The following is an 18,150-nucleotide window of genomic DNA, read 5'->3' on the forward strand; positions in this document are numbered from 1 at the left end:
TGTACGCATATATGGTTCAGGTCGTCGCTCAGGCTACAGTCCAACACGCCATAAACTGTGAGCAGCCAGTCATTAAGAAGACAACTTGCGACTAGCCCTCAGTGTCATAAATGGCCGCTAACTTTCGCTGCAAGAGGTGCTAAACTCTGCCGTAACACCTACTCTAACAGGGAAAACAAGAAAAGTTAGATATGCACGCTTATTTCTAGCTGTATCTTTTTCAATCATGCTGTCGCAACACGAAAACAGCGCAAAAAAAAAAAAGGGACTGCTCCTGCATTTTAACAAATGGGAGCTTCTCGCTTCTCTTGCTCGCTTGCTTCGTTTCGAAACGCATAGTGTTGTCGTAATAACCAGGAAGGCAACGGCAGAGAAGCCAACAGTGTAGTCTTGGAAATTGATGCATAAATTTATTTACTTATTTGTTCCTTGTACGTTTACAGCTGGTTGACTCCAAGACCTAATGTGGCTACACAGCTGAAATCGCGCCATTTGATAAACTATACATCGTCACTTGATTATTTTTTTTTTTCAGCATTCAATTCGCTATGACTCAGCGAAGCACTCAGACGCGCTGGTGTAAAGTTTTATTGTCAATAAGCTGTAATTCAGTTAAAATGATCGGAAGCTTATATGATTATAGGAAACTGCGCAAGTAATTTATTACGTCTTTGCGAGAAAACACGATTAATGTCTCTCGTGTTTCATGCACACATTGCGCTACTTCTCCCCAGCAATGCGACGGAAGAAATTCAGCCAAATTTGCGAGATAGCAAAGTCAATCCATGATCCCGAACCAACTAACACAAACTCATATCGTATATGTGTTAAGGACACCTTATTCTGTCCTCTTGATTGACTTGTCATTGCTTGTAACTAGCGCGTTTATACTATGCCGACTATACTAGACGAAATGCTAACTTATGAAATCTCTTTGCGGAACATTTAAGCGTTGTAGTGTTAACTAAAACCATCTCAATATTGCAGAACTGCTCCTGAAGCAAACGAAAACATTGACTTTCTTGTTGTCTATCGTTCGCGGGCATATAAGTGTTATAAATCATCACGGGTGACCTTTATGAAACCCTTTAACAAGCAGCCGTTATAAATGACGAATGTCCGTGAGGTGACCAAAAAGAAATGGATGAAAAATTCTTAGAAATGCACATTTTGTCACTTGGAAAACACAGAAGAGAGGTCAGTGGTGTCATTTTTTAAACGTTGTGATGGCGTTTCGTGTGCAGCTCATCACTCCGAGCATTCATAGGGCTCAGTTTGTTTGTTTGTTTGTTTGTTTTGCTTTTCTGCTGTCCTTTTTGCGTGAGGTGCCGACTGCAAGGGCCGCCACTACATCCAAAATGCAAGATAAACAAATATAGCAAGTGAACAGTTGTTGGTGTCATTCTATGGACGCGCATGCCGCGGTGGGTATGCGCATAGCGAAATTCTGAATATGTAAGCGCGGCGCTTAACTGGAAAAACACTGAGGTTTATCCACGACAGCCTATGTAGCGTACCGGAAAGCAATGTATTCTTGAGAAGAGCAATCCGCTAGCAGTAGGCTCACTTGAGACATGCTGCTTTGGATGGCTGCACTAAAAGCCTTGTTTGGGTACTGGGCGAAATCATGAACATATGTCTGCTGCCTTCTTCTTCTTCTTCACCTTCGGTGTATACGGCACATATCCACAGTAAGAGATTGGCCATAATTCATTGTAGGTGAGAGAATAGAGTTCATAATGTCGATTTGACTGCATGATAGATAACCTATTAATTAGAAGTTAGTGTTGCTAAAATAATTTGAAATTTTGAGGCGATAGGAATAGAAATGAATGAAAAAAAAAAAGATTTAAAATTTCAAAATAATAAAAATAATAAAAAAGAAGAGTACAATTCGGACAGATCAGCGCTAACACACGAGTATTCCAGTAGCAATATTATAATTGTGAAGTAACTCACACACCGGTTTTAGGGCATATCCTTTTACGATTGCACTAAAGGAGAGGAGGACAGGAACTGGCGCTTCGAATCTCTGATGGTTTCGTCCAGAACACAGTTTATTTTCTTCTTCTTTGCTGCGCTGATCTCGGTGGCGGCCGCTGGCTCATCACTTGGCTTTTTATTGCAACCTCTGTGTAGTATATCGCTTTTGGCTCCCATATATTTTCTTTCTCTCTGTTCTTTTTTTATTTTATTTTTTTACTGAATGTGTCTCGAGAGGTTTAACTTTCCTTTTGTGATTTTGCCTTTTGTCTGTTTGCACTTTTCTAGTAGACCTGACGAAACACGCACCTATCAGTTTTGGGTTCAGCACGGCTTTTGCCGCTCCACATGCTACCGCGGCCGTCTTTTCATGCACCTATGTACACCCACCTTGGACACACTGGACGGAGCGCAAAAGCAGTGCCTGCGGTGGGTATGCGTGCACACATCAGCCCCATTCTCGAGTCGGCCCGTGCACCGTTAATTCTTTTTCTCCCGCGTGTATATGCCTCACGCCGACTGATTGCACGTTCCACTCACACATCGGGCCACTCATTCCTACAGTGCTTGAAGAATGCTCCTCGAGAGACAGCGGCCGGAAACGAAGCACCTTGTTAGCCGAGCTTCGGCCCTATTCTCTTGCAGGGTTTCGCTCATTTGTTAAACGCAAGGTACGAGTCGCCTTGTCGCTGGGTTCGATAGACATTGTGGGCGCGTCGTTTTTTACTTAGCTTGCCTACGTTCTGACAAAGAAAACGAAAATGAACAAGAAAAGAAGCGAAACATGCACGGTTGTAGCGCCCGGTGTGAGCATTATGCCTGAGTGGTGTTCAGTAAGTTCACCCTTACGTAGACGAACAGCGAAAGTGACAGAACAATTTCCCAGCAGAGTTTTTACATACAGGATAAGTATATTGAGGAGGGGTGAGCGGGTGCGAAGGCGTTACCGAAAAAAAAAAACAACGTGACACCGATGTGCTTGACAAATTGTCAGAAACGAATACACAAATATAGCATGTGTATTCTATGTGCATTCGCCGCTCTCAAAAAGGGCTGCTTTAAAGGATTTCGCAACACCGTTCAACTATCGCTGCGGAAAATTCGAAAATTTCTGGAAGAAATAATGTTTACAGGTAAACAAACACGACTGTTTGCTTTTAAAATATGCACCAGACAAATCGAGTCGCACCAGTGGGTAGGATAATTGCCTATTTGATGTACAATTGCCATCACCGACCCGATGATGCGTACACTGCATACGATGGCTTTGAGAGTAACGACGAAGATATTTTACCGGCGCTGCGACAGGGGACGAGGAACAAGAAGAGACGACAAGACTTCTGGTTCCTCGTCCCCTGTCGCAGCGTCGGTAAAATATCGAAGATGAACCAACTAGCTCAAATCTCTCTGTTACGACGAAGATACCTCCACGGAATTGTCTGCATGCGTCTTTCTCTGCATGGAGAGCATGCGCATGTATGCACCCCGCAACTGTAATCGTGTGGATATTGCATGCTGCTTTTTTTTTTCTCTTATGATGCCCTTCCATTTATGTAGTTTTAGGAGTGTACTGGGAGAAAATACAGCACAACAATGTCCATTCCAATCTGAGCGGCCTGAGGAAAATTAAGATTTTAATGGAGGCTTTAAAGATTGCGGATCAACCTCTATATATACAAATGCTGGGATGAGCATGGATACAAACATAGTCGGCTTCAAATAGCGTGATTTCTAACCTTTTTGCCGATAGTTCGTCGTCGTAACGTATGTATGTATGTATGTATATATATATATGAAGGAAAGAAGCCAACGAGCACCCTCATTTCCCCTTAATTGATCTGTATACATATATATATATATATATATATATATATATATATATATATATATATATATAAAGCAACATTTAGTACGAAGTACTTGAAGCTGTAGCATCCGATCGTTCTGATGGCCAAAATGAAATAGTCTGCAGTGAAGATCATAACAGTAACACTCAAGGCGTAATCTCGGGCCCATATGTACCATACGTACAGCCTTTGTCAAAAATATACGGCCCAAGGGGTTCGCTTCTAAGCATTCTAACTAAGCGCCTGGAAGCAATAGTGGGATATATAAGTAAGCATAGAGAAGAACGGTACTAGATTTGTCGTCTACTAGATTTCGAACGGTACAGATACGTACTGAGCCCCGTTACGGGGCTTAGAAGCAATACCCTTGGGCTGTATATTTTTGACAAAGACTGTACGTACAAGGCCGCCGAAATTTAAGGCGAACGTGAGAGCGCGTGCTCACGCACTTAGAAGGCCACTGCGTCTTACATCGTCGCGCATTGCCGCGAAGTGGTAGATCAATCGAAGCAACCCTTTCAGGCTCGTCTTAACTTGCGCCAGTTTTCTTTAGTACACGGCCGTGTCGGACGTTGTGGTCTTCTGAAGAGCGCTGCTACGCGCTCCCATATTAAATTCACGTCAGGCGTGGATGGCCTAATATAGCGAAATGTAATCGCTTTTTTGCAGAATACTTTTGCAGAAGTTCGGCCGACTGCTTACTTAGTGTCGTGATTTTATCATTTTGTTGGCACAGAATCATTAATTTGCAGAAATAATGAAAAAATTCATTCAAAAGCTTCTATACTATGGCGCATCTATTTTTGTGTGCATGTGGATTGGGGGAAGCTACTTCCAGCGGACGCAATGATGCACACTAATGCTCTGGAAGCGCTGCGATAACTCTAAAACATGAGCCGCCACGCGATGCTTTTAAATAGCGAAGCCTGTGCTCTGAAAAAAAAAAAAATAAACTTTCATCTTCGGCGATCTGTTGCCAACACGGCTTCCATCGCTACAACGGCAAGAGTTCGGAGTGAGCCGCCAGCACAGACCGGCCTTTTCCATTTTGACATGCGCGAAACGCTACTGAAGGAGCGACCACTTGTTCAGACTGTCAGCATATAAACACCACAATAGTGAGAGCACGAGGGAACGACAAAAAAAGCGATTAGGCCGGAGCACGATGCAACGATGCAACGATTCCACGATTATGTTTGCAAGCAACGCACTCTTTGCAGTTGACGGAAAGTAGTGTTCTACGCTACTGAACACGGAGTGCTGGGCTCGAACCTGGCAGTGGCGGCCGAATTTTTATGGAGCTGGAATGTCAGAAATCCTGGTGCTCAGATTTTGGAGAGTGTTAAAACACGGCAGAGGTACCAGGGGATATCTAAATTAATCCTGATGTTTCCCCTATGGCAATTCTCTTAGCCTAGTTATGTGCCATACGCAAAAGTCAGTTCATTTTTTCCTCTTCGTTCAAAGCCCGAATTGGCCCTTTAAGGGAGTACGTATATGTAAGAACGTGTTCTCTAGAGCGCTGCTTAGTAGGATCAGATTAGCTGCCCAAGACCTGCTGTAGACTTTCTTCACTAAAAATGCGGTATACTTACCTTTGGCAGCGGCGGTAGATTATGTCTTCGAAACATGCATAGTTATTGCAGTTCAGTTCAGTCGCTCAGTCGTGTCCGACTCTTCGTGACCCTATGGACCATATCACGCCACGCTTTCCGGTCTCTCACTATCTTCCTGACATCGCATACCTTCATCTGCAGCGCCTCGAGGATGCCATCTAACCATCGCGTTCGCTGCCTACCCCTTCTCCGGTGACCCTCAACCTTTCCCAACATCAAATCTTTCTCCAGCGACTCCTCTCTTCTCATCAGATGACCGAAGTAGCTGAGCTTTAACTTTAGAATTTGACCCTCCAATGAGCAGTCAGGGTTTATGGTCCACAATATTGACTGATTTGATCTTCTGGCAGTCCAAGGAACTCTCAAGAGTCTCCGCTAGCACCACAATTCAAACGCGTCAATTCTGCGGCGGTCAGCCTTCTTCACAGTCCAACTCTCGCATCCATACATCACAACTAGAAAGACCATAGCACGAGTTATACGGATCTTGGTTGGCAGACTAATGTTTCTGCTCTTTACTAGGCGGTCAAGGCTAGCCATGGCTCTCTTTCCCAGAAGCAGGCTTCTCCTAATTTCATGGATGCAGTCTCCTTCCGGGGTAATCTTGGAGCCCAAGAACAGAAAATCTGTCACAGCTTCCACTTCTTGTCCCTTGATGCTCCAGGACTTGATAGGGCAAGACGCCATGATCTTTGTCTTTTTAATGTTCAGCTTAAGCCCAAACTTCTCACTCACTTCTTGTACGCGCATCAGAAGCCTCTTGAGTTCCACTTCACTTTCTGCCTTTAAAGTGGTATCATCCGCATATCTAAGGTTGTTGATACGTTTTTCAGCAATGTTCACTCCAGCTGAAGACTCGTCCAGACCGGCTTTCCTCATGATGCACTCAGCATATAGGTTAAATAGGCAGAGTGACAGTATGCAGCCTTGTCTCACTCCTTTCTCAATCGGAAACCAATCAGTAAGACCATGCTCAGTACTGACTGTGGCCTCTTGCCCTTCATACATGTTCCTGAGGAGACAGATGAGGTGAATTGGAACTCCCATCTCTGGGAGAGCTTGCCACAATCTGCTGTGGTCTACGCAGTCAAACGCTTTCGCATAATCAATAAAGCAGAAGTAGATGGGTTTCTGGAACTCTCTTGCTTTTTCTATGATCCAGCGAAGGTTGGCAATCTGGTATCTTGTTCCCCTGCCCTTGCGAAACCCAGCTTGCATGTCCGGAAGCTCGTGATCAACATACTGCTGCAGCCTACCTTGGAGGATTTTCAGCATCACCTTGCTAGCATGCGAAATAAGCGCGATCGTGCAGTAGTTGGAACATTCTTTGGCACTGCCTTTCCTTGTAATGGGGATGTAAACTGACCTCCAATTCTGTGGCCACTGCAGGGTTGTCCAAATTTGCTGACATAATGTATACAGAACGTTAACAGCGTCGTCATGGTTGAGGTTTTGAAGCAACTCAGCTGGAATACCATCAATTCCGCTAGCTTTGTTCTTAGAAAGGCTGGCTAAGGCTCATTCAACTTCACTCTTTAGGATGCCCGGCTCGAGATCAGTAACCACAGCGGTCTTATGTTGGGTTTGTCATTCAGGTCCTTCTTGTACAGTTCTTCTGTGTATTCCTGCCACCTTTTCTTTATCTCTGAGGCTTTATCTCTGAGTAGGTCCCTGCCTCGTTTGTCCTTTATCACACCCAGCTTAGCACAGAAGCTTCCTTTGATATCTTTGATTGTCTTATACAGAGCTCTTGTGTCCCTCAATTGGCTGTTGTCCTCAACTGCTTGGCACTGTATGTTCAGGAAGGCATTCTTATCTCTCCTTGCTATTTTCTGAAAATTCACATTGAGAACCTTGTATCTTTCTCTTTCCCCCATACCTTTTGCCATCCTCCTTTCCTCAGCTATTTGCAAAGCCTCTTCAGATAACCAGTTTGCTTTCTTGCATTTCTTTTGCTTTGGAACTACCTTAGTAGCAACTTCTTGTATTATATCACGAACATCAGTTCACATCTCTTCAGGCTCTCTGTCTTCTAGGTCTAATTCTTGAAATCGATTCCTCACTTTCACAGCATATTCTGATGGAATTTGATCCAGATCATACCTGAAAGGCCTTCTAGTTTTCTGCGTTTTCCTCAATCGAACCTTAGATTTGGCAACAAGAAGCTGATGATCGGTGCCACAATCGGCCCCAGGCATTGTTTTTACTGCTTGTATAGCGCTTCTCCATCTCTGCCGGCAAAGAATATAATCGATCTGATTCCTGTACAGACCGTCCGGTGAAGTCCATGTGTACAGGCGCCTCCTGTGCTGTTGAAAATGAGTATTCGCTATGGTAAGGTTGTTTTCTTGACAAAACTCTACTAGCCTCTGCCCAGCTTCATTTGGCTCACCAAGACCGAACTTGCTTGTAATTCCGGACATTTCTTCACTCCCCACCTTAGCATTCCAGTCTCCAATGAGAAAAAGGACGTCTGATGATGGAGTGCGATTTAAAAGGCATTGCAGGTCAGCATAAAATCTCTCAACGTCAGCTTCTTCAGCAGTAGTGGTTGGTGCATAGACTTGGATAATTGTTTGTTGAAAGGGTGACCTTGGATCCGAAGTGAAATCATTCGGTCGTTTTTGGGGTTGTACCCTAGCACTGCTTTGCCCATTCTTCTGTTTACTATGAGAGCGACCCCATTCCTTCTCTTGGATTCGTGCCCACAATAAAAGACATAATGGTCGCCGGAGTTAAATTCTCCCATTCCGGTACACTTGAGCTCGCTGATACCCAAGATATCAATGTTCAATCTGTCCATTTCTCGCTTGATGATATCCAGTTTACCTTGCGTCATAGATCTTACATTCCATGTTGCTATGTGATATATCTCCTTGCAACATCGGACTTTCCGGTCGCTTCCCGACACATCCACAACTGAGCGTCCTTTTGGCTTTAGCCCAGCCGCTTCATTCGTCCTGGAGCTACTAGGAATCGCCCTTTGTTCATCCCCAGTAACATGTGGGACGCCTTCCAACCTGGGGGGCTAATCATCCGGCGCCATATCATTAATGGTATTGTGACTGGCCATAGGGTTTTCTTGGCAGGAAATACTGGAGTGGGTTGCCATTACCTTCTCAAGTGAATCAAATTTTGTCAGAACTCTCTGCCGTGACCTGTCTATCTTGGGTAATCCTACACAGCAGAGCTCACTTCATCGAGTTTCGCAAGCCCCTCCGCCACGACAAGGCAGTGATCCATGAAGGGGAGTTAGCGAAATTTTAGCCGTTGTTTCAATCACCTTTAATTGATAACCTTGCCGCGGATAAATGTATCCTTCTATTGATAACTGCATTAATTAGCATGACTTCAGACGCCAATATGCTTTTGTCACCAACAGATAGCATTCCTTTTATTTAGTGGCAGAGAGCTACCGCGGGGCCTATGCATGGACAGCATCCTCAGCCCTTAGTTTAAGAGAGCTCTAAATGTCACGTCACTCCCTTTTAACACCATTACCGTATAATTGCTGATTAAGAATGTATTTACAAGCAACGAGATTAGGACACACGCGCTTTTAATCGCTACTCTACTAAGGACGGGTTTTCAATCATTTTTTTATGCAGCCCTTGTAAAAGGCCTGGCGCTTTCCCAGAGTGCGACTGTAGACTAAAAAGAAATAAATAAAACAAATTGAATTCAATTTACTGCATGTGAAAGCGCAATGCGTTTCATATATTCATATATAAAAAAAGTTTCACGGTTATGCGTAACAAATGTTTATTTCTTACATTTCTCTGTGTGACTAGATTTTGCTACCGCTTGGAAACTTTTTTGCTATATGCAAGCTGAAATAATGTTTGTCATAGTAACACAATAAGCCATGATCTTTTAAATGAAATCAAAGATGATCGAGCGCAAAGTCTTAATCAGCTTGCGTGGAACACCTTTCAAAGCAAGGCTCACGGAATGCACAGTTTGAGGAGGCTAAGGCGGGCATGATGGCCATAGAAACTCGAGGCATGTAAGAACACAAGTGAAGCAGTTTTTGGTTTTAGTGGACGAAAGAGTTTCGCGATCTACTGTGGACATACATACAGTAAAAATTTATGGGACAATCTCTCTTGTGCATTTATATCAGGGATGAGAAACGCCATATTGAGACTTTGGACTGCGTCAGTTCACTGAGTCAGGCGCTTGCAAGCGAACTGTGCGGCCTTATGCTGTCGATTAAGAGAAAGCTCGACCGCTGCTTTCCTGCCCAAACATTGCATAGGTACTTTAGAAACATCTATGCGGCATCCTTTTTTTTTTTCTCGCTTCGTAAACAAGATAAACGACAGAAAGATTATTTGCAGACCTCCATTGCCGAAAATTCGGAGGGCGCTTAAGCTTCGCCTACGCATCCAGTCGCCCACTTCTAATCCTGGAGTCCTCGGAAGCTCAGATTCCCGCCTTCATTTCAACCGTCTAGCTGCCTCACACCCAGATTTCTCTGTCAGAATTCTAGGCATCTTTTTTACGAAGTCTCGCTGGTAACAGAACACCATCATCAAGAGAAGACACATCGTGAAACGAAGCCCCTACATTATTGCACACATCTGATGCAATTTCAGACGACGATGCCGCACTAGTACCAGCCATAGGTTCCATCACACGCGTTAAAACTCAGCGACACACGCACGAGATTATTCGTCTACACCACGCTGGCTCCATTCACGAATAACCAGTCACCACTCATTAAAGCATTCACGCTATCAAGCACCGCCCAATCTATGAACCAACTACTGGTACGCACTTCATACAAGCCGTCCATTATTTTGCGACATGTTTTTCGACTCTAGACGCGCAGTTTGCATTAGCGCCATCTGTCTAGGGAAAGGCGTATCACATCAGTTCCTGTGGCCGCCGCCATGGAGGAGCGTCGGCGCCACCCAAATGTTTTCTTCGGCAGGATTTTGGCCAGCCCTTGAAAGCACCCTTTCAAACTCGGGTACGGCGGCGGCTTTCCGGCGAAACGAGAGAAGTACGCTTCGCGTAAAATTATAGTTCTCCAAGCAGTGCGCTTGACCTTTAGATTCGAAATAATGGCTGTAGGTCAGCTGTACTCTTAACGTCCTCCTGTCGGCCTGTTCTACAATGAGCCCTGGTATCCACCTACCACATGAATAAACAAGAGCTCGGCCAACTAAATAATGTTATTCCATGCGAGAAGAATCGAATGTACGGTCATATGATTGTCTCGCACCATCTGTAGGTTTGACAGAGAGGCCGAAGTTTCAAAAGTTTCTCTCACTTGCTTTTCAGTGCCAAGGCACTTCCAGCCTAGTACAATATATTTTCACCGATTTCTGGATTCCGTCCACCTAACCGTTCGTTGCTGTGGCAATAAGCCTACATCTGCTATACATGGCCATCCTATGACTTGCTACGAGTGACCGCGACTACCATGAGTACCATGATCAAGGTCAAAGGTGAACTAATTGACACTAATATTAAACCTGCACGCAGCACATGTTAGGAAAAAGTCAGAACGTGTGTGAACATACAATGATCACGCTTTTCTAAGCATAATTTAGCGTTTTGGGCACAGTTAAGCCTAATGGGCATAGCTAAGCCTGAAGATCTGTCAGGTTACATTACTGTAGCACGTTAATATAATGCCTATATTTACTCGTTCGTGAGCCTAATTTAGCTTGAGGCTCATCTATGTATATAGTGCTAACTTAGCCTGTTTAGTGTGAAATGACTTCCAGCCTTTTAACTTTAGCACGTAAAACTTGTGAGCTAAGGCACAACCACTATCATTTTTGGCCCGCAGGAATGTTCTCAAGTAATGGGTTTTAAAAAACAATGCTGGCGCCGCAAGATGAGAAATGTGGGCACTATTTCGAACAGTAAAACAAGTCGGGCTTTGCGCATGCACTTGTGGTTATCACTCATACTCTTGCGAATAATAACAGTAGGTTTCATGGCTCGATAAGTGCGAAATGTAAACGAACGCGCTAAAAACTCGACGGTTCTGTTTCGATTAATTTTTCACGGCTGTTTTTGTTCTTTCTCGTCAAACTTTCGTCAGAATGCTTGATCTCTCACCACTCTACATTCAATAACGCAGCTATTTGGCTGGAAAAGCCTGGGTGAATTGGTTCAGCACTATTGTGACGGAATGTCAAACTGACTTTATTTCTTTTTGTGCGCACAGTTACAGCTGGTCTGATGACGAGGACTCAACGGTACCAAGATGCACTAACGGCAGGCTTTGGTTCAGCCTAAACTACAAGCCGCAGAGCGAGGAACTTGATGTGCACATTATTAAGGCCAAGTACCTGCCAGGTATGTTTTTTACTCCTCTTATAATGAGCTTTATTTTTTCGTGAGGTCAAGTGGTTGTCACTAAGGCATGGTGCTCATCTAACAGGCAGGCGGTTAAGTGAAAGTAAGGCTGTTTTTTTTTTTCTACAATGAAAAATTTCTTAATTTCTTCGTGCCTTATGTTCGTTTTAAATCGATTTAAGCCCATTACGTTACCAGCGGTGCTGCTGAGGTAACTTTTATTCACTTTTGCTTGCGCTGACCACCATGCAACGAGTTTTCCGATACCTCGTGTGTGTAATTACTTGGGGCTCTGAAGTGGCTGCTGTTTTCTTTAATTATGCTGGCGGCCTCAGTCATGCCGGCAAGATACCTCGTGAAGATGATTTATCCAGAAAAAACAGTGACTTTCTGGTGATGGTGAGCGAAGCTATAAATTAATAATAATGGTAACATTAGCAATAATATTTAATAAGAATATAATGAATGTGCCGGCACACGCAGTGTACTACGTATCTTTATGCCCGTGTCGAGATTACAATAGTTTCACTTGACGCTGCGCGTTTGCATAAACCCGAAAACGTAGTGGTGAGCCTGAGTGAAATCCGCATGTCAGGTTTGTGTCAACGTTCGCGGGTCGGGCTGGGCCAGTCCACTGTAGGAGGCAGGTTGACTCAGCCCAACCCACTTGCAAGGTACATGCAAACGCGGTCGAATATATATGGCCTGGTAAGAGAGAAGGGAAATGAGAAATAAGAACGTATTTGGCGTTAGTGCATTGCACCTGCGGGGCTAGCGGTTACTTGCAGTGCTCTTGGACGCCGCCTTCCCACGCTCGCATTGCAATTTTCGATGGGAGCCACGCCGGTCTTGACTCGCATAGATTGAGTTGATGTGAACAAGCTGGGCTCGTGGCAAGCTGACCTCACTCACCCCGACGCCTGAGTCGATCAACACCCATCGGGCTTATGTGAACGAAGCTACAGACGTGCAATTTTACGAGAATCACGCTAGCGGCATTTACACGTGAACTCGTCAGCGTAGCGCGGAGCCTGTCTGTGGGGTTAAATATCAGTTGTCGGGTTCTTGTAAACGGTATAGGGTAGTTCGGCCAGGCCTAATAGCAAACTGACTCGCGTGCAAGGCTTAGAGTCACATGCTTGATCAGCTGCTATGTGTCCGTTAAACGTGATTGTTCAAGACCTTGCGATTATATTGCAGTCGCGCCAAGGGGTGAAAGGGGCCGAAAAAAATTCAGAGTTGCGCAGCACAATAACCGTCTCCTAATAAAGTGCGCTGCTTAGTTGTACACGGACAAATAAATTAAACAAACGCTGAGGTTAAGCGCAATTGCGCTTAACCTCAGCGTTTCTCCATATCTTTTGTTCGTGTACAACTAAGCAGCGCAGCATTTATGAGAAGATGTTCCAACTAGCCCAGTCCCAAACACTTCCTAATAGGGCTCACCGTGACAGTACTGCGCAGGGCAGCGGGAATAAAACGATGTGGCGGATCCGCCGGGGATGAGGAGGCCAGACAATGACGAGAGAAAGTATCGCGCTCACCGAAGACGGGGTCGTAAGTCGGTGACTACATAAAATGAGCAGCCAGGATAAAGGTGCCACCTGAGATGTCACGCTGCATAGTCGAACGAGGTAGCCACGCACATGCTAAGGACACCGTACACCACGGCCAGGACGTAGCGGCGGTGACGAGAATAGACGAAAACAGTGTGAAGATAGGAGATCGGATTAGCAGTATGGAGAGGATAAATCGGAAATTTTCTTTGTTCTGGCGCGTAACACCTCCGAGACCATGGAGGCTCGCCGCGTTGTCAGACGCTGTTTTCCCACACTATGTGGGAAGTCCAGCTGGGAGTCGTTCCTCTCACGCATGTCTTGATCTCTAACGTCAAGTTCATTTAAATTGGCTTTCGTCGTATCTAAGTAGCATTCTGATCCCGTCGATTCCAGTCTCGACCCGATCCTGTCGCATTAATGTGGACAAAGCTTTCAGCACTCCTGCCACAGCTTTCTGTGGATCTTCGACTGCAGCGACTGAGATGCAAGATGCCTGTCCTGTTTTTTAAACCTCTCCTTCGTCTGAGCTCGTTCTTCAGTTTGGCATCGACGCAGTCCACAGCACGCGGACTTTGGCAGTGGGCCAAGAGGCTTGTAAAGGCACGGCGTGTGTTTATGCGAGCGCCGGATGTGGGCTTAGCGGAGAAGCGTCTACGTATGCCCTCTATAGGCGATTTGGTTTTGGTGGGAAAACATAACCCAGCGCTGCCCAGCCGCGCATTCTTGCGCTGTAATGGGGCGGATGATGTGAGCTGCTTGTTTCACTTTCGCCGTGTATGTGTACGTGTTTAGGGAAACCTTAACATTATTTTAAAGAGTTGGACCATGGAAGGAAAAAGAAAAGGCATGGCACTTTCATGAGCTATCCCCTAGTGCGCGTCGTCTGCTCTCGAAGCAGCGTGTTCCACCCTCTCTCCCTGCTCTTCTACAAAGGCGCACTTTCTCTCCCGTTTTCGGCTTTTATCTGGGCCGTAGTCTCTTATTTAGAGTTTTTTTCTTTTTCTCCAGCCGCGCCACTTACGGTAAGGGGCCATCTCCGCCTCGATGCGAGGTGGTGTAGGCCTTGCTTTTACAAGCGAAGCATGGAAGAACGCTAACATTATCTTAATTCATAAGAAAGGCGACGCTAAGGAGTTGAACATTACAGACCAATCAGCTTACTATCCGTTACGTGCAAGGTATTTTTAGGTAATCGCTAATAGAGTAAAAGCCACCTTAAACTTCAATCAACTAAAGAATCAAGCAGATTTTCGGAAAAGGTACTCTACTTTAGTATCGATCATATCCAAACTATCAACCAGGTGATAGAAAAATGCTCAGAATATAACCAACCCTCATGCATAGCATTCACTCATTACGAAAAAGCATTTGACTCAGTAGAAACCTCCGCAGTCATGGAGGCATGGCTAAATCAGGGTGTAGATTAGCCATATGTAAAAGTACTGGAAAATATATAGTGTGGCTGCACAGCAACCATAGTTTTGTGTAAAAAAAAGTAATAAAATTATCATAAAAAAAAAGGTGTTAGGCAAGGAGACGCGATCTCCCCAGTACTATTCACAGCTTGCTTAGAAGAACTATTACTTGAAATGGGAGCATTTAGGGATAAGGGTAGATGGAGAATATACCTCAGTAATTTGTGATTTGCTGATACCATTGCCTTGCTAAGTAACTCAGAGGGTGAGTTGTAAAGAATGACTGATGACCTAGACAGTAAAAGCAGAAAGGTAGGCCTAAAATTAATATGCAAAAAAAAAAAAAAAACTAAGGTAATGTTCAACAGCCTCGAGAAGGACCAATAGTTTACAGTAGGTAGCGAAGCACTGGAAGTTGTAGGCGAATATGTCTACTGAGGGCAGGTATAGTAACCTCAGATCCGGACCATGGAAGGGAAATAACTAAAAGAATAAGATTGGGATGGCGCGTATTTGGTAAGTACTCGCGGGTTATGACCAGCTGCCTAAATTTACCGGTATCACTCAAGAGGAATGTATATAATAGTCACGACGTACCTGTGCTCACCTATGGGGCTGAAACGTGGAGGCAAACGAAAAGAGTTCTACTTAAGTTGAGGACAACGCAGAGAGCTATGGAACCGAAAATGGTAGGTGTAACGTTGAGCTAGGAAGCGTGCGGAGTGTGTCAGAGAAATAATTTGAGTTAATGATCGACATTCCCGTGAAAATCAATAAGAAGAAATTGGCATGGGCAGGGCATGTAGTGCGAAGAGAGGATAACCGATGGTCGCTTAGGGTGACAAATTGGATTCCAAGGGGAGGAAAGTGTAGCAGGGTGCGAGAGAAAGTTAGGTGGGCGGATGAGGTTAAGAAGTTCGCAGGGGTCAAATGGATGCAGCTAGCACAGAACCGGGTTAAGTGGAGAAATATTGGAGAGGCCTTCGCCCTGCAGTGGGTATAGTCTGGCTGCTGTTGCTTCTGATGATGGTGGTGGTGTGGTGCATGCTATACTTTCACCAAGGACTATCGACTTATAGAGCATGTACAACCTTTGTCAAAAGTGTAGAGCCCGGGGGGTCTGCTTCCGAGCCGTGTAGTGGCGCTGATTTAGCATTAGTGGAGGTCCTTCCTGTTGGAGGGGGTAGGGCAAAATATCATCTTACCATAAAGATAATATGAAACACTGGAGATCCATTACAAGCCGCACGAAGTGGCTCAGAACCCGACCCCTTGGGCTCTGCACTTTTGACAAGGACTGTACATCCGTGCAAGATAGTGCATCCCTCGCAACAACACTCAACAGCAGTCCTACTATATGTCGGCAGCCAAATAAACGCAGTATTGTTCACTATTGCATGCAGAATCGTGGGGCAGCCATGTAACTGCAACGCGTTTCTATCCAAGCTAAGCAGACATCTTACAACAGTGACACTTCGAGCTAATGAGTGCCGAAACGACAAACATGGCGTGAAAGACAACGCCGTCGATGAGGCAAGTTGAGCACATCCAGCCCGTTCCGAAGCGGGTGCCCTACCTGCCAAGTGTACACATCTCGATTGTTCTATAACAGTTCTGTCATCGACAACCGCAAGTTTTTAGTTAAAATTGAATAATATTTACTATGAACATTCTCCAAAATTGCAACAGTATTAGCTGCGCTACCTGAACAGCGGACCTCGGCAGAGAGCAGCCTCATATATCCCCGCACTCCAACGTGTCGCAGGATTCGGCCCTTTAGTGCACAATGCCTTCCCGTATCAGCGCGAACCGGGGCTGAGATAGCACAAAAGGTCGTTCACTAATCAACAAAGTGTGGTCTGCGTCAAAAAGTGATGACGAAGTTAGCAAGAACTCCTACCCTATCCAGATAGCGTAAATATAAACATCTGCACGCATTACAAAATTGTATCTCTTTATTTTGTAACACTCAACCACACATAGGCGTATATACCATGAACTTTCATTTAGTCATCAGGTTTTCTGCACTAGAGAAACTCATGTTTATAAATAAAACATTTTGCCTAGCAACACAATCGCAGTGCGCTCAAAAGGAGTGGGCCGTCTTAACGACGAGCCATGCCTTTGTCACATAAACACTGGTATTCGTAGACGGTGCTTCGCACGCCGGCTTCATCAAACCTATTCCTTCGTCGGTGGTTTCAATATTCATCTTCAAGGTTCTGACATAGCCTTTCTCTTTTAAGCACCAGCCGCGATGCGCGTGGCACAGATGAATAGCAGAGTGCACGTATTGCAACACGTGCTCATCATTCTGGCTACAACTTAAAAAGTCTTAGCTCCAAGCCTTTCCTGAAATCGAAATTGCGATGTTATCTCATCTGTCAACCTCTTTCATCAGCAGACGCACGTTTTCAGCAAAACCACGGCACTAAACGAAATAAGCGGATGTGAACCACCGAACTCTGGCTTGCGCACGTTAGTCTGAGAATTAATTGCTCTCCAATGAAAAGTGCTGGCGAAGCTTTCCATTTTGCACAAAAGGTGGCGCTTGCTTTTCCGCAAAATGGTCAATGGGGAATAAGAGCGCTTAACCCGCTTATTCGCGTCTGGCTGTTTAAATCGTCTATTCCGGGATCGCGCGCGGTACTGAGCGTACGCTGACTACGGAGTACTCTTGGGAACAAAGAATGCACGTGCTGACACAAACAGGCCTCTATTGTTGTAATGACAGCAACTCCAGCTAGCAATAAAAGAAGCTTAGGTATCGATGTCGCTTTGCTCACCAACACTGTTACGAGGGGATGTTCGCCCACAATGGGGGGAGGGTGCGAGTTGGTCCCCACAACTCGGACACAGAGGAACGAATCGTGCTTGTCCCTCGTTTTAAATATTTCCTTCTTCTGAGCCCGTTCCTCAGTTGGCGCCGTCGGCATCGGCGCCGCCCGCAGCACGTACCTTGGCAGCTGGCCAAGAGGTGCGCGCCAGTAAAGACCCATATGGCGTGATGGCGTGTTTATGATCAGGCGAAGTGGCGGCGTCACTGTCAATCGCTTTAAAGACCTCGTGCTCCAGAAAATTTGGCCTCTGCGATGTGAGCGAAAAATCCCGTGCATGACTCAGGCAGGTTATAGTTGACAGGTGAAATGGCCGGCCACTAGCTGATCGGTCGGCATACTTTGTGACGTCATGAGGTCACACGACATGACGAGTTGTTGAGACGCTGCCAATTCGGGCTTCTTTGAGATTTCAAGGTGAAATTGATATCGAATTTTTCGGGACACTTGGACCCCGAGTCAGCTACACGCGCTACTCTTAGACCATGCAGGCATGCACATACGTACGGATTGGTTAAAGTGGGGCCTTATACCTATGTCGAGTGGTCTTTCACATATATGGTAGCTTACGACTG

At 45.2% G+C, this 18,150-nt stretch overlaps 1 protein-coding gene across 3 annotated transcripts in view; it reads left to right on the forward strand.

Annotated features, from left to right (window-relative positions):
* Positions 1 to 18,150, forward strand: part of LOC146205014 (synaptotagmin-15-like) — an 80,402-nt gene that overhangs the window by 51,368 nt on the left and 10,884 nt on the right. The window contains exons 4-5 of one of the 3 annotated variants that reach the window (XM_084589679.1): positions 2,275 to 2,412; positions 11,634 to 11,764. In XM_084589679.1, the coding sequence (XP_084445805.1) occupies positions 2,275 to 2,412; positions 11,634 to 11,764 (269 nt within the window). Of the gene's footprint in view, positions 1 to 2,271; positions 2,413 to 11,633; positions 11,765 to 18,150 lie in introns of all 3 variants that reach the window. The other 2 variants (XM_084589678.1, XM_084589680.1) reach the window with 2 other exon arrangements.

This window comes from Amblyomma maculatum, chromosome 1, assembly GCF_055883805.1.
Source record: "Amblyomma maculatum isolate TAMU_Amacu chromosome 1, ASM5588380v1, whole genome shotgun sequence".
Taxonomy (NCBI): domain Eukaryota; kingdom Metazoa; phylum Arthropoda; class Arachnida; order Ixodida; family Ixodidae; genus Amblyomma; species Amblyomma maculatum.